Genomic DNA, 17,384 nt, shown 5'->3' with positions numbered 1-17,384 from the left:
GCTTGCTTCCTAGGAACTGGACTGTCAGTTTGCAATTGCAGTTTGTGTTGTTGCACTGTCCCTGGAGCAGCCTGGGAGGGAGACTGGGACTCTTCAAGTCACAGAAATGGCGTGCCTGCCTTCGACTTCCTTACTCCCATTCACAGGGTGGACCATGGCCAGGATCTAAAGGAACTGAACCAATATTTTGTTACACCCACGTGCCATACGGAGCTGCTTGTCAATTTGAGTATAATTATCTTAAATAAAGAATGGAATGGTCTGAGATGGGTGTCGTTGACTGGGTCATGCTGTGTAATGAATTATTAAAGGTATGCAGCCAACTTAAAAAAATAAGTTCAAGGTAATGTCAATTCTTTGGCCATTTTTGTGGTTTGCATGTTTCCTGCTTTTTAAAAGACCCACACAAACAGGGGAAACTGACTGAGTCTCCAGGGACAACGGTGTAGAGCCAGTCTACTCAGTGCTATTAAATGCACAGAGGAAGCAAACTGAAAACATAGAGCTTCTTTTCTCTAATCTCTCCGTGATAGTAATTATAGGCATTACTAGCAACAATAGAGGGTAATACATTTTCAGGGAGAGGTGTGATTTAATTATTTGCTTATTAAATTGGCAATGTCTTGGGCCCACTTCACCATTGCCCTGCACCTTGTGTAGTCATTTAACCCAGTAAAAAGGCTGTGTGTGTGTGTAAACTTCTGCCTAATCAGAATAGTAGAAAAGCAATTTATCCCCACTGTATTTTCCACTGAATGCATCCGATGAAGTGAGCTGTAGCTCACGAAAGCTTATGCTCAAATAAATTGGTTAGTCTCTAAGGTGCCACAAGTCCTCCTTTTCTTTTTGAGAATACAGACTAACATGGCTGCTACTCTGAAACCTGAAATTTATATTCAATTATACTGGTGTAAATGACTAGGCAAGGTGCAGGGCAATGGGCAACTGGGGTTCTACTGTATAGTTTTAGCTTGATCCTGCATTTTTAATGCACCCATTACTCTCTTACATCATCAGGTATTTAGGGTGTGCAAGGAATGCAAGATCAGACTTTTGCTGTTATTTACCTGCTAATTCTTCTTTTATAGAGATTTTTCCAACAGAAAAACTCTGGAAAGATTGTTGGAAGAGATATTTAAACACTCAATTCAACAAAGCCAATATCTAGCCTTTCGCTGTAAGCGAGGCTACAGGAGCTGGGGAAGTCACCTTGAATTAGAATAACCATAGGTAGGGCCCTACCAAATTCATGGTCCATTTTGGTCAATTTCATGGTCATAGGATTTTAAAAATCGTAAATTTCATGATTTCAGCTATTTAAAGTAGAGGGTGTGGTACTTGTAGGTTCCTGACCCAAGAAGGAGTGTCGGAGGGTCGCAAAGTTCTTGTAGAGTAGGTTGTGGTACTGCGACCCTTACATCTGCACTGCTGCTGGCAGCGGCACTGCCTTCAGAGCTGCTGGCCAGGAGCCCAGCTCTGACAGTAGAGCCAGTGCCAGCAGCCACACAGAAGGAAGGAGGGCATGGTACGGTATGGCCACCCTTTCCTCTGTGCTGCTGCCTGCAGAGCTGGGCCCTCAGTCAGCAGCCGCCACTCTCTGGCTGCCCAGCTCTGAAGGCAGCAGTGCAGAAGTAAGGGTGGCCTGGTGTGGTATTGCCACACTTATTTCTGCGCTGCTGCTGGCAGGGCGCCACCTTCAGAGCTGGGCGCCCGGCCAACTGCTGCCGCTCTCTAGCTGCTGAGCTCTGAAGGCAGCACAGAAGTAAGGATGGCAATACCGCGACCCTCCTAAAATAACCTTGCGACCCCCCCTGCAACTCCCTTTTGGGCAGGACCCCCATTTGAGAAACGCTGGTCTCCCCCTGTGACATCTGTATAGTATAGGGTAAAAGCACATAAAAGACCAGAGTTCATAGGGGGGAGACCAGATTTCACGGTCTGTGAGGCGTTTTTCGTGGCTGAGAATTTGGTAGGGCCCTATCCATAGGGGACTGTCTGAAGTCATTTACTGGAGCTCTTCTGATGTCATTGTCAAAAAGCCCAATTGCAATATAATGAAAACCTTGATTATCCAGAAACTTTGCTTCTCCAAAACAGGATCATGTCCCCCAGCCAGGACTAAATGTATTAAAAAGTACTCTGCCTAGCCAACCCTTGTTTATCCAAGCTAATTTAATGACCCCATTTCATTTGGAGAAATGAGGTTTCATGGTATTTGGCATTATTCAGGCCGTGTGACGTTAAGGGCTCCATGTTGTGATGTCTGATTGCATAAGCACTCTGCGGCTGCTAAAGAAGCAGGAAATTTAAAATAGGTTGCTCTTGAATCTTGATTAAAGCTTCTGCAAGCCAGTAGCTATGGGACTGGTGATTTATTTATTGATTAGACCTTCCAAAATTGCCAAGCTTCTGATTTTTTAAAAAAGAAATCTTTATCAAAAGTTTGTTTATCTTTAATGAAATGGAAGAAAACATAAGGACAAAACTTCGATGTTTTAAGTCTCCTCCAAAATGTAGAAATACCACCGCAATCCTGCAAACGATTATGGATGTCTTTAATTTGAGACACTGATATTCATAAGATTTTTATAGGATTGGGGCCTAAATCCTTAGTAAAGGGAATTGTTCTTTTTCCTAAATTGACACGTGTATATTATGGTGAGTGTAGATATTATTCCCGTATATGTAATGCTCCTTGTATCTGTTTACATACTGTAAATACACAGCTTTCAGAGTAGAAGCCGTGTTAGTCTATATCCGCAAAAAGAAAAGGAGGACTTGTGGCACCTTAGAGACTAACAAATTTATTTAAGCATAAGCTTTCGTGAGCGACAGCATCCAGTGAAGTGAGCTGTAGCTCACGAAAGCTTATGCTCAAATAAATTTGTTAGTCTCTAAGGTGCCACAAGTCCTCCTTTTCTTTTTGTAAATACACAGTGGCTAACGTTTGCAACTGTGACATTTGAAGGTTTTCTTCAAGCTACTGCTCTTGGAGTCATGAGAATCTCAGCTTTCATTTTAAATACAACCCCAACAAAGTATGTTTCTAGCCCTTATGGTCACAAAAGCCAACCAACCAAATCCACCACCACCATACTTCAAGCATTTTCAATATTTTCTTAAAGATTCAAAATCCAGAAAGCAAACTGATTTTTTTTTAGAAAAAAATCTCATATGGTGAAATCCATCCCCACTGAAGTCTATGGCAAAATCCCTATTGACTTCCGTGAGGCCAGCATTTCACCCGTGATTTTTAAGCCAATCTCATTATTTTTTGACTTCCTCACTCATTAATTTTGAATGTTTAGGGATGGCAATGTTGTAAGTACATAGTGATTAGATTACTGTGATGAGACCCATTATAAATTATAGAAAACTTAATTTCCAGGAAATTGCATGATAAGCAACACATGCCATAATCTTTTTCCAAAATGCTACCAGCATTGAAACAGCAGGGCATCCTTTCTAACAAATATTACCTTTCCTTTGTTTTCTTTTGTATAGATTATCCTTCATTCTATGCACAAATACCAGCCTCGTGTCCATGTCATTCGTAAAGACTGTGCAGATGATCTGTCTCCAGTCAAGCCCATTCCTTCAGGAGATGGCGTCAAAGCTTTCTCCTTTCCTGAAACCGTTTTCACTACTGTAACAGCGTATCAGAATCAACAGGTAACTTTGGCTTTTTAAAAAATATTTTACTGGCTTTTCAGACTATGTCAGACAAGTACAAGAGAAGAAAAGGATAAACTTTTACTTCACCACTTAGTAATAAGGCATTTGTCTAATACTCTAAATATTTAAAAGCTTTTTGTATTACTGTAGCATGTAGATGCCACAGCTGAGACAGGAGTGCCAGTGTGCAAGGCACTGTACATAGTAAGAGATGGTTCCTACCCTGAAATTCTTGCAGTTTAAATAGACAGGACATAAGAAGTTCTATCCCTGTTTTACAGTTAGGGATTGAGATACAATTCCCCTGGGAGTTGGGTGCCTAATACCTATGAGGATCTGGGCCAAAGGGGCTATGGCTACACGTACAGTGCTGCAGTGGTGCAGCGGCACCGGTGCAGCGTGTCTGTTGAAGATGCTCTATGCCAACGGGAGACACTCTCCCACCGACATAGCACTGTGCACACTAGCGCTTATGTTGGTGGAACTTATGTCACTCAGGGAGGTGGAATATTCACACCCCTGAGCAACATAAATCTTGCTGACATAGGCTGTAGTTTAGACATAGCCCAAAGGCCAGGTTTTTAAAGATATTCTGCCTAAAAATGCAGATAGGTACATAGGCACTTCTGAAAATCCCATAGGTGCTTAACACTCACTGACTTCAAAACACCTTCCAATGTTAGTCAAGTATTGATATCCCCAAGTTGTAAAAGGGGAAGTTAGTTTTTAATTTAGTAATTAATAGCTTTCATTAACTTTTAAAGGAGCAGGATTGGCCCATAAACAACCTATTCAAATTAACGCAGTGAGCTGCAGAGAAAAAATTAAAACCCAGGTTGCCCGACTCCGAGTCTTCTGCTCTAATCATGTTGTCTAAGTATAACACATGACATCATATTTAGTATAGTCGCATTTTATTCATTCTGAATAATTTAGCACAATTATGTTTTGGTTTGTGTGTATTTGTGTATATATAAATATAAACTTTGTGCTTATTAATGGCCTACTTTCTTCAGAAAGTAGAAAGCAAAATGATTTAATGAATCAATATAAATTTAAAGGGGGAGAGTCATCTGATTGATGGGCTACCATTATTTGGTAACTATTTTGTTGATTTAAAGAAATTACAAGTATTTTTTTTCTTGTGTTCCATTTGTTTATAGTATGTACATCTGAACATAGCAGCCTAACAGAAATCTTTCTCATTCAGCATCTCCTTCTCTGTTTGTATATATGTTATGTAACTCTGTCACAGACAAGGAGGCTATGCACTGTCTTAGTTGAAGGAGGAACATTTTCCAGACAACTTCTTTCAAGAATCCCAACCAGCCTTTGTGTAAAATAAACACTCATTGACTTCCTTGGGGGATGTATGCAGAGAATGATTGCGGGGTTAGGTCTTAATGTATTGTGTTAAAAAGAAAAACACATTCAACCTGCAAATGGGAAGAAAGATCCACTTGAACTTTTATAATTCTTAAACAGAATAAAAATGGAAAATTCCAATGACAGCTCAGGTTTGGTGGATATATTTGCTATGCGTATCACTTAAACTGAATTGGTAAAAGTTTTGCGATCACTTTCTTTTATTATCTTTACAGATCACTCGATTGAAGATTGACAGGAATCCATTTGCTAAAGGATTTAGAGATTCTGGACGTAACAGGTAAGCTTTGGAAAAATGGGTTTGTCTGCAGTGACAAAATCAAATTGTTAAAGGATTTAAAGAATGGTTACCATGCACACAAAAGGGAATGTCTGTTCTTACAGACCTTTCAAGCTTGCAAGAACTAGGTGTCCCAGTGCTAGCCCTAGAGTTATAGAATTAAACCTAAATTCTGTGGATATAATGACTAGTATACAACCTTGAAAGTTCAGTGTTTAACTTGATTCATGTACTAATATATACTGCAGCTTATGGACATAGAACACGAAAAGAAAACTTGCACACTGTCTGAACGGTGATTCTTTTATGAATTACATTCTAAACCCTTCCACCTGAAAAAGAAAGCATTTAATTGTATTGCACATGGTGCAGTAATTTCAGTTACCACTTTGCATTTTGTTTTCTACAAGTGCCGTATTTATGAGCTGATCTTCCAGAGAAGAGAACAAACTGTGTCAGTAAAAATGTTCAGTGTATGCCTGCCAGTTTAGTGAGCTTCTATTTTAGTAGAAAGGTGAAGCATTGGAGATCAATTTGGGCTCACAGCAAATCGCAGAAGAGCTCAGATTCATTTTTGGAAGGCAAATTAGTATTTTTTTAAATGGATGATGTTGGGAGAGGAGGAGATGAACATTACAGCACCTAGCACTGTGTGGGGGTACTGGAGAGATGACTGATAGGAATCTATTACAAAGTATCTTAGACTTTCACACTGAGCACTTGGATTAAGAGTCTTCCTGATTGGAAATAATTGGCCAAACTCAGCCCTGGGACAAAATAGGCACCACTCCATTGGCAGAAGGGAGTTGTGCCTGAATATGCCAGTTGCAAACTTATGTTTGCAGTGTTGTTGTAGCCGTGTTGGTCCCTGGATATTAGAGAGACAAGGTGGGTGAGATACTATCTTTTATTGGACTAACTTCTGTGGGTGAGAGCGACAGAGCTCTTCTTCAGGTCTGGGAAAGCTTTGGTGAACTTAGTCCTTTATTTTAGAATTGAGTAAACAACTAACTTCCAGATAGAGTTAGTTAAGGAAGAAGCAAATTAAATTTGCTGAATATGCTACATATTTAATAAGAGAGAGAAAGTCACCCTATGTGCCTCTGAACTCCTTCAATGACCATCGGATGGTATATTTGATATATCTTTAGCACCAGCACTATTCTTGGGGCTGTCAAATATCCAAAAGTAAATAATCCCTGCACAGAAGCCTTTGGAGAAAATCCTCACACCACTGCAGTCAATAGCAAAACTCCTACTGACTTCATTGGGGCCAGATTTCATGCTTTATGTTCCAGCAGACACCCTCAGAAGATGGGATGCACTTTGAAATCCAAAGGTGGGGATAAGTTAGAGACCAGTCTTGCAACTGGGTTTGCATGGATAGAGCTCCATTGACTTTCCTCAGATTCTGTGTGATTGCAGGGGCCCAACCACACAGATCCTGTTTCAGGATTGGGACCTGGTTGTTTTTGTTTTTGTTTTAAATTAAATTAATTAAATTCTGTTTTTGTGGACGTTGAATGAAAAGTGTGATTCAGAACAAGGAGAGCATGATGGAATTCCACTGAAGAGGGCCTCTGTGTAAATGGTTTTGTTCTGCTTTTAAATACAAATCTAAATGCCCTTTAGTTGCAATAAGGATGTTTATTGTAGAAGGGGCCAGATCATCAGCTGCTACAAATTGAGGTAGCTCCATTGAAATCAATAGTCCTGTGCTGGTTTATACGCACTAAGGACATGGCCAAATACATTTGGGAATGTGGTTCGTATTTTTAATTCTTTTTGCAGCAAGTTTTTTTTTCTTTGAAGAATCTAAATGTAAAGGCTTTATTTTCCACAGCCTTCTACAGCATGTCTTTTACGAAAGCATTATAGTCTGTACCGAAAGTTAAAAATACTGTGGTGTCTTTGCATTCTCCTTTTGGATGCATTTTAATTGTCTATTGTGCTGCAATAACTTTGCCTTGTAACACTACATAAAACAATTCTGTTTAATTAAAAATATTCCCTTTCAGGTCATTTACAGTCTCACAGGCTGCTTTATAAAGATCAGTAGCCTTGCCCTTTAAAAGCACCCTCTGTACTTTTGCAAAGTGAACCAGAATTTATGTGCTGAGAGTCGTTTCATTCTTCAGTTAGGCCTTAGGTTTGACCCTATAAAAATCTTTTACTCAGGAAGGTACCAAAATTTCTTTTCTTTAAATACTTCAGGAAAAACATAACTGTTTTGTTAAATAAACTTGGCCATTTAATAGCATAAATTAGGGTGGTGATAAAAAGTGGAAATTGTTCGACGGCATCTTGTATAAATTATCGCCTTGGCTACTCTCCTCCAGGAGGTGGCTTTTATCTCCACTTTAACTAGAAGTGAAAAGTCACCATTACTGCAGAAAATGAAGGCTATGTTTTAGTCCAGGTTCAGCTAATAAATACTTTATAACTGTTTCCTGCAACATATCTGTGATCCTGCTGGAACTGCAGTGTGGAAAAAGCAATATCAGAAGAGAATGTGGATGGTCTCAAATCGGACCATTTGCATATTTTCAGTTTACAGAGCGTTGCTGTTCAAAGGCAAGCATTTGTTTGTGGTATGTGCTCGATATCGACACTTAACAAGCCTTATGAGTTTAGCACTCAAAACTAGCAGCAAAATTATACCCGTGTGCTGAGGTTGTAGCTTTGTTTGTGAATTTGTGGCACAAAAAGCATGACCTGTATATAGGTATACCTGTATATTTGTATAAGATCAAATTGATTTATATAAATGTATGAGGCACATCCAGTGAGTTGAGTGGTTAGTCAATTATTTCTATTTGTCATTTAAAAGCTTGTAAAGGCTGAGAGAAAACTCTTGAAGCTATTTTCTAAAGATATTTTTAATCCAATAGCGCCCAGTAACAGGCTCAAAAAGACTAGCAAATCCATGAGTCATGCATCTTGTATGCACAATTTTCTAAGGCAAGGAGAGTGTTGAATCACATTTTAATAGAAGTTGTTTTATGGATCACTTTCCTTCTAAAATGTGAGATGGCAGATCGTCCTTCAGGCAATCAGACTGATGTGGAAAAGTCCTATTAGGGAATTATTAAAGGTACTGCTAGCAGTTTTTTAAAGTGATTTAGCAGCTGGAAACAAGAAGAGCCAGCACCATGGGACCAGCCAGCTCTCTGCGACCACCAGCACGTTCACTGCAGATCACTGGTGGTCCATGGACCAGAGTCTGAGAAACATTGTTCTAAAAATATTTTTTTTCCTGAAACATACAGTGTGTGTGAGACTGAGTGATGAACTAGCTACAAAAAGTGACAAACCAAAAACAGATCATTCTTTTCACATAGTGGTGTTTTTGTTCTATTTAGAATGGGACTGGAAGCTTTAGTGGAGTCCTATGCATTCTGGAGACCTTCACTGAGGACACTTACATTTGAAGATATACCTGGGATCCCCAAACAAGGTAATAATCTTATTTGTAGTCCTGAAAAAACAAAATGTCTAAAGATAAAATTGTGCTACCACTCCTTATGAAAACTAAGTTAACTCCAGATGCAGATGATAGGTTTTTTATTTCCAGAGATAGAAATAAACTAATTTAACCAGGTTTGCAGTGAACAGGACAAAAGAGATCTATTATTGTAGCTTCTAAAACCCAGTACAGAATGGTTCAGTAAATTCACTCTTCTACAACGTTATGCCAGTAATCATAAAGAGGGCGTCGGATACTATTACTGACATAGCTATGTGTTAACTTGAACATTCCCCCAGTACTTAATTTGCTTTTCACCAAGGATTAAGCCTTTAAAACTCCCAAATCCATTAATCCAGACTAATATGTATATTACTAAGCACAAAAAACCTAACCAACCTCCCCTCCCGCCCCCCAAAAACCAACAACAATTACAACAAACTTTCATTAAGCAGGAACTGAAGTTGGGAATATTTTAAGAAGTGGGGGAGCCCTAAGAGAAGTGTTGAAGGTCTCTCAAGTAAACCCACAAATGTTAGCCAGAAATTTCAAAATAAAGACAACACTTAAAATAAATATGGAAGTGCATAGTAAAGATCACCCAAACTACCGTAATTCTGCTCCATTCCACTTTGTCTCTTGTGCACCTGTTACACCTTACTTGTAAAATGGAGATATTCTGGTGAAGGACTCTTGCTAAATGAGGTTTTCATAGACTCCAAAGGCTGTATTTTGTGGCTGTCTACTTTGGGTCTATGCAATAAGTGTCTGTGCTATGCACGTCTTCCCACTTACTCTGATGTTTTGCTGCATGTGTTGTCAGTCTTTTGGTCCAGCCCTTCTGAGGTTTGTAGCTGTATATCTTGCAGTATCATAACATTTGCATTTGAAATTCCATATGTCTGGAGAATTGTCCTGAGAATGGTGCCCTTTGAAGAAAAGAAGTAGAAAGCTGACTGTTTCCAATAATGGCATAAGGGTGTTAATTTAAAATTTGGCAGGAGTAGCTTGTGATCGGCAGTATAAGGGAGGGTACTTCTGTTTAAATGCTGCTGCAGTGGACGTTTAATTTTTCTTACGGAGTAAGGTTATCAAGTTAAGTCAGTTCTTGGTTTTAATGCCACTGATGTGGCTGAAGATGTGAGTTATTAAGGACAGGATGGTCTCTTGGTCTTGGCCGTTTTTGGGCAGAGATGCAGGGGCAGAGTTCGTTTATAGGTGACTTTCACCATGCATTTCCAGACTCTCTCTTTCGTGTGGTTTTAGTTTTCTTTAAAAAAGTGTGGGTGGGCTGGGAGCGGGTGCTGAAGTATCTCATAGATATTGGCAAATTTAACACTAACTTTCCTTTGGAGAAACTCCTTAGATTCTTAAAAACATAAGAACTGCTCAGCAAGGCGTCCCTGTGGGGTTTGCAGACTGCCTAGAGATGCCAGCAGACTTTGCAAAGAGCTAGAGACTGCCTCTCTCCATGTGGCTTTCTCTGGCTGGCTGTGTAGGCCACACCCCTTTTTACGGTTTCCTGCCTCCCCCTTCCTCCATAGTGGGGAGAGCTATGTGGAGGAGGGAGCACATAAAGTGGAACTTCCTGGGCAGAGGCAGATCACTCTCTGGGCCTGGGTCCCCTCTCCACCCCAAATCATCTCTCTGTGGGTTCAAGTGTATGTGTCATCCCTCCCCTCCCAAACCAGATTTCATTTGCTGCTTTCAATGCCTCCCCACCCATGCCAGGTGCTTGCCTGACTGCAATCATGCCCCCTGGCCCCAACCTTTGTGGTAGTCTCATTCACATCAAGAAGCTTTAATAAATCCTCAGAGCCTATAGTATACATAGAAACCACTTTTAATAACTAGCCTCTTTCCTCCTCCACCTTCTAATAAAACACAAAAGCAGTCCTGGGCTCCAATCCTTGCCCTGGCCAAACACAAAACTGGAGTTTCTGTGCCAAGCCATTTTGAGTTACAAAAAGCCAAAAAAGGCCAGGAGAGCGTTCAAGAAGTGAAATCATCTTACTTTTTTAAAAAAATCGTCGGATTTCCAAAACACAGAGCTTTACTTGCCTCAAACTTTCCAGAGTAGCTCTACGCCAACATAATATCATACGTGTGAAACTTCAGACAGGTTGGCTGAGTTCTGGCAAGGCTAGTTGTGTGTGTGTGTGAGCAAGAGAGAGAGAGAGAAGGCTTGACATAGAAAACTGACTTCATACTATGGAGATACTTGAGTACATAAGCCCCCAAAGACAGTTTATGCTGCTTGCTTACCAGGCTGAGCTATCCAGGAGGCAGATCAACCCTACCTATTTACTTTTAAGTAACAGTGCTGTTTTGAGAGCAGGGCGCTTATATCAATAAACTTCCTGCTTCCTACACATGACTACTCATAGTTCTAGTTCCTCTTCTCTCCCCTTCTTTGGTGGTCACACAGGCTGTGGAAGTTACAATTTCTGTTCACAGATGGTGAGAATGGAAGCTAGGTTTCTGGCGACATTTTAGCTCTAATATACCCAGTGATGAGCTGCCAAAATCTTAACAACCGGTTCCTTCCTCACCCCACGTGGGGGTCGTGGCCCACCCCCGCCCCCCGGGGACCCCTGACCCATCCACCCCGTCCCTTAACTGCCCCCAGAACTGGGCAGGAGGGTCTCGTGGGCCACCATAGTGGGTGCCAACCCCGCCCCTAAGAGCCTGAGGGACCTGCTGGGGGGCAAGGTGGGGAGTCCTGGTGGTGCTTACCTCCCAGGAAGCATCCAGCAGGTCCCTCTGGCTCCTAGGGGCGGGGGAGCGTAGCTGGGGGGAGCGGCCACTCCCCACTCTGATCACATCAAAAGTGGGGCCTTAGGCGCCGACTCTGTGGGTGCTCCGGGGCTGGAGCACCCAAGGGGAAAATTTGGTGGGTGCAGAGCACCCACCGGCAGCTCCCCGCACCCGGCCCCAGCTCACCTCACCTCCGCTCCGCCTCCTCTGCTGAATGCGCTGCCCCGCTCTGCTTCTCCACCCCCCTCCCCTGGCTTCCCGCGAATCAGCTGTTTGTGCGGGAAGCCGGGGAGGGCTGAGAAGCAGGCGGCAGCTTCGCGCTCAGGCCCACCGAGGTGGAGGTGAGCTGGGGCGGGAAGCAGTTCCCCTGCGCCCCCCCCGCCCCACGTTTACCTGCTGCGGTGCGGGCAGCCTCCTTGCGCCCCCCCTGCCCCAGCTCACCTCCGCTCCGCCTCCATCTCCCTGGGCCTGAGCGCGAAGCTGCCACTTGCTTCTCAGCTCTTCCAGGCTTCCCGCGCGAACAGCTGATTTGCGGGAAGCTGGGGGGGGCGTGGAGAAGCAGAACGGGGTGGCGCGTTCAGGGGAGGAGGCGGAAGCGGAGCGGAGGTGAGCTGGGGCGGGGTGGGGAGCTGCTGGTGGGTGCTCTGCACCCATCAAATTTTCCCCGTGGGTGCTCCAGCCCCGGAGCACCCACGGAGTCGGTGCCTAAGGTGCCACTTTTGGCTGGTTGTTAAATTTAGAAGCCCTTTTAGAACCGGTTCGCCCTCCTGGGACAACCGGTTCTAAAGGGGCTTCTATATTTAACAATCGGTTCTAGCGAACCGGTGAGAACTGGCTCCAGCTCACCACTGAATATACCTCTCAGTCTCCTTGCCTGGTAGCTCCACTACAGAGTTCCTTGCCTGGTAGCTCCTGACTGTTAGACCTTGTCTCCACATTGTGGGCACATTGACACAGGCTGAGAGAGTTGGGATTGTGAGCGTCTCATAGTGGCTGGTGGTAGTCGATGCAGTGGGCTGTGGGCAGAACAAGAGGCAGACTCCTATCCTCTGTAGATCAGGCACAGAGGGGAATGTGTAACACACACTGAGCCCGAGGTTATAAATGCACTCCAAAGGGCAGGCTGGTTATAAATAATCCAGGGCAAACTCTTCTAGAGTTCATCATTTTGACTTAAGATACATTCTGAGTTGAAATTTACAACACCATAGCCTAGGCCCTGACAATTTGTTTCCAGTGTCTACTGAAATAACTGTAAACTGTGCGACAGGAGAACAAATCTGGATGTAACCTTGGGTGTATGCAGGGTTGCACAGTCCCAGCTTGTATTCCGTATTTAGTTAGTGTATTTTGAAGGGATAATATTTGTAACATTTATCAAAAATCTTTGTACCAAACTGATCGCATTTAGTACCAGGAGAGTGCAGGTTTTAATTGATGATCAAACACTGTCTAAGATGTTAACCTTTTCGGTATGCTATTTATGTTTTAAAATTCTCTTCCAGGAAATGCGGGCTCCTCTACTTTACTCCAGGGACCTGGCAATGGAGTTCCATCTACCCACCCTCACCTCTTACCTGGGTCCCCTTGCTCTTCTCCTGCCTTCCACCTGGGTCCCAACACTAGCCAGCTCTGTAGCCTTGCTCCAGCTGACTATACGGCTTGTGCCCGCTCAGGCTTAACCCTTAACAGATACAGCACTTCTCTTGCTGAAACCTACAACAGGCTCACAAACCAAACCAGTGAGACCTTTGCACCCCCAAGGACTCCCTCTTATGTGGGTGTGTCAAGTAGCACAACTGTGAACATGTCCATGACGGGCAATGACGGTGATGCATTCAGCTGCCCACAAACCGGTTTATCTATGCAGATATCAGGGATGTCTCCACAGCTTCAGTACATCATGCCATCCCCAGCAAGCAATGCCTTCACCACTAATCAAACCCACCAAGGCTCTTACAATACGTTTAGACTACACAGTCCCTGTGCTTTGTATGGATATAACTTTTCCACATCCCCCAAACTGGCTGCCAGTCCTGAGAAAATTGTTTCTTCCCAAGGAAGTTTCTTGGGGTCCTCACCAAGTGGAACCATGACTGATCGGCAGATGTTACCCCCTGTGGAAGGAGTTCACTTACTTAGCAGTGGGGGGCAGCAGAATTTCTTTGACTCTAGGACCCTAGGAAGCTTAACACTGTCATCATCTCAAGTGTCTGCACATATGGTTTGATGAAGCTTCTTAAGGAAAAGTACAGTATGTTTGGTATCTACGATGTACTTCTCTTGGAATACGAAAGGACACAATGTAGCTTGTAAAATGTATATATAATATGAGAGGAAGTTTCGCTGAATCGTTCGACTTGCTTGTGGCCAGATTGTTTTCTGGTTTGAGTTCTGTGGAGTCTGTTGTGGCAGAGTCCATTTAGTTTTCTGGGATAGTACACTTAGTTGTATTACACATTGGAACATATGCAACAAATTAAGCAGGACTTCCTCCCCTTTCGCCCTCCCCCTTTCTTACCCCTTTAAAGAGTGAAATGACACTTGGGTCTGAATTAAACAATACAAACAAAACACATTTCCTGCAGAACTAGCAAATTTCCCTGCAGTGTTCATCCAGTGCTGAGCTGATGCAGCAAACACATAGTACAATGTTCTTCTCTGTTATAAGAGATACAATAGTTATTTGGACTTCAAGTGTTAAGCATGCAGAGTCCAGTCTAAAATAGGGGGATAGCTATGGATTATCTACAAAGTAAATGGAAAGAATAGCATTCCTTCTCATGCTATGCTGTTTCTAGCCTGTCAGTGACATGGCATTCTTATTAGGATATTTCAGTGTTAGTCTAGATTCACCTGATGTTGTCACATCATTGAAAAAACATAGTGCAAATGCAAATTGTGGTGATAAGAGTAATTTAAAACAAGCAGTGGAAAGATCAACTTGTCTTATTCCTCTGTGCAGAGCGAATTTTTGGGGAGATTCATTTTTGTCAAGGGGAAACTTGATACATTTTTTCCATAAATGTTTTCTACTGAAATTTTCAATTTTAAATTGTTTTGCTGGAGAATAGAATATTCTTTGATTGTTTAAAAAGAAAATGCAGGTTTAAGTCTTTTAAAATGTTGCCCATTGAGTTAAGTTAACAGGCTGAGAAATTCCATTATCAATTTTACTCTTCTTGTGGGCAAATTTACTGCCCGCCCTAGAATCCTAACAAAAGAGTTGTCTGTGCTGGTACTTAGGCCCAAGTTAAACAGGTGACCAAAATTCTTCCCTCAGATATATGGGGAGTAGAATGCAGTGGGAGAAGATGCCCATGTAACCAGGAGGAATTTGGATTAGGATGGCTATAGACAACTTCCATAATACTGTGCTTAAGGTTTTTAGCATGGCACCTGCAGCCTATTATTTCCATCCCAGTGGGAGTCTTCTTTCTTTCTTGTTCTTTTCTGTCACTACTGCTTTGTTTCTCACTCTTCTCCATGGAGTTTAAACAGTTCACTTCCTTTAGTAGCTTTTAGCTGGTCAGTAAGTACAGATGCTCCCCAACTTATGCAATTGTTCCGTTCCAGAACACCTTGTGTAACTCGAATTTTGCGGAGATTGGAAATGTATACCCGACCATTATGCAAAAAAAAAACCCAAAACCAAAAAACTCCTATTTCTAGCTTACGGAACTTTTTCCCTAAGTGCGGATTTGCGTAAGTCAGGTCTTGTGTAACCCGGAGAGCATTTGTACAGAGATCTAAATCAATTCCTAGCAAGGTTCCCATGGTTCACAGTGAAATGAGGTACTTTTATGCCACAAAAGGAAGATTACTGGCAAACTTCTGCCCTTAGTTACACCAGTGCATCCTATTTGCAATCAATATGGTCGCTCAGCTGCATGTTTGGAGATGTATTCTGATCTACACACCTGTCAGATTTTAGATCTTACCAACTATGGAAAAGATTTTAATCTTGAAAGATTGGAGGCCTCATTCTTTTTACACTAAGCCTCCTACGCTACCACTTGGGTAGTATAAAGACAACTTAAAGTGAGTGCAAAGGTAATGTAAAGACTTTTTGTGGCCAGAGTAGTGTACAGTGACATAGTGCAAATGAAAACAAAGCCCTTAGTAGTATGGTTTTAGATTTCAACAAAAGCAGCTCATTGCATTTCTCAGGGCCACTGCCTGTTTTCTAGCAAACAATAACTTAGCTGCTTACATTTTAAGAAATACTCATTATAGCTAATATGTTTTCATTGGGGATGTGGGGTAAGGGGAGGAAAAACAATCTCTCCCTTCCCCTTCCTCCCCCCAACATCAGGGAGGCGTAGGATGCTTGCCTGGGAGTGAGGAGTCCTAAGTTCAAGGTCTTCCTTAGCTACAGACATTCTGTGTAACAGTGGGCAAGTCGCCTAGGGCCAGACTTTGAAAGGTATTTAGGTGCCTAGTGGGATTTTCAAAAGCATCTTGCGCCTACAGGTGCTTTTGAAAATCCCATTAGGCACCTAAATACCTTTCAAAATCCAGCCCTTAGCCTCTCTGTGCCACAATTTCCCATGTGTAAAATGGGATAATAGCACTTTCCTACCGCACAGGAGTGTTGTGAGGAGAAATACGTTAAAGACTGTGAGGCACTCAGATACTATAGTAATGGGGGGGGCATGTAAGTACCTTAGATAGATTGTGGAGGTTGGTGTCAGCCCATCTTTAGCTTTGGAATTCAACTTATCCGTGTCCTTTCAGACAGGTCCCCTAATGAAGAGTACCAGCAGTACAATGTGTTCTTTTTTCTACTTCCCGTCCATGCTTTGTCTTTAAAGTTCATACTAAATAAGGAAATACAGCTTTGTAAAATGCCTTTAAATTACATTTGGCAAGGGCCAGATCTTCAACAAGTGCCAAGTCAATGGAGCTATGACAATTTAATTTTCAAGATACTTGTGTCGGCAATCCCTGGCCTAACAAAAGGTTTGAAATCCTGCCATTATGCAAAGCTTTGAATGGCTGTAGTGCTCTCTGTACTTTATGTTTGGAAGGGATAAGCGGGAGAATTCTCCATACAGTGTGTGCCATCTTAATGGGGTTGTGGGGAGGAGGGGCTGGTGTGTGAAATCCTGCAAGACCTTGCTTGGGGAAATGCCTGTATAAGGACTGCAGGAGTGTGTGTGTGTGTGTGTGAGCAGAGATAATATTTGCATTGCATTGTAGTGTGTATGTGCATGCGCATGCGTGCAAATGTGTGGAGATAGTATTTGCATTGTAATTTGAGAATTTTTCAGTACCATTTACTGGTTGCTTTTTCTTCAAGTTATTTTTAATCTTATAATCGCACAATATTGCTTGAAACATTTCTTCCTTAAACTTCAGTTCATATTGTAAATAGTTATTGGTGTGTCATGCCAAAGACTAGCTTTTTATCAATATAGTAAATGCTATATATGCATTATATCTATAATTATATATCTGTATTTTATGAAAATGTCACAGAAATTATATTAAAGTGTGTATCTAACATTTTTTATTAGATTTGGAAACTTAAGGGTTGGGGGTGGGGGGTTGTCCACAACTTCAACAAAAACAAAGGAACTTACCATAGGGTGCACAGACTTATACAAGTTTGGGAGCATTCAACTAGCAGACATTTCTTGTGTGTTTAAATTTAACTAGCTGCTGGAGAGCCCCCTTGTCATGTGAAGGTGAAGGCAATGACAAATGTTGAGCACATGAAGATTCTAATAGTGATGGCAGAACAGTGAGGTTTTTATTTTGGAACACAAGAATGAGTGGCTTGCAAGGCTGACTAGCTACTGACAGACCCCTGTTAAC

The 17,384-nt window shown here is 42.1% G+C and overlaps 1 protein-coding gene across 1 annotated transcript in view; it reads left to right on the top strand.

Annotated features, from left to right (window-relative positions):
• Positions 1 to 16,955, top strand: part of TBX18 (T-box transcription factor 18) — a 30,076-nt gene extending 13,121 nt beyond the window's left edge. The window contains exons 5-8 of the mRNA XM_074948058.1: positions 3,505 to 3,672; positions 5,277 to 5,341; positions 8,704 to 8,798; positions 13,070 to 16,955. Coding sequence (XP_074804159.1) covers positions 3,505 to 3,672; positions 5,277 to 5,341; positions 8,704 to 8,798; positions 13,070 to 13,794 — 1,053 coding nt within the window. The 3' untranslated portion in view covers positions 13,795 to 16,955. The remainder of the gene's footprint in view (positions 1 to 3,504; positions 3,673 to 5,276; positions 5,342 to 8,703; positions 8,799 to 13,069) is intronic.
• Positions 16,956 to 17,384: the final 429 nt, after the last annotated feature.

This window comes from Natator depressus, chromosome 3, assembly GCF_965152275.1.
Source record: "Natator depressus isolate rNatDep1 chromosome 3, rNatDep2.hap1, whole genome shotgun sequence".
Classification (NCBI taxonomy): Eukaryota; Metazoa; Chordata; order Testudines; family Cheloniidae; genus Natator; species Natator depressus.
Note: the sequence above shows the minus strand (reverse complement) of the source record. Positions and strands in the feature narration are given on the sequence as shown.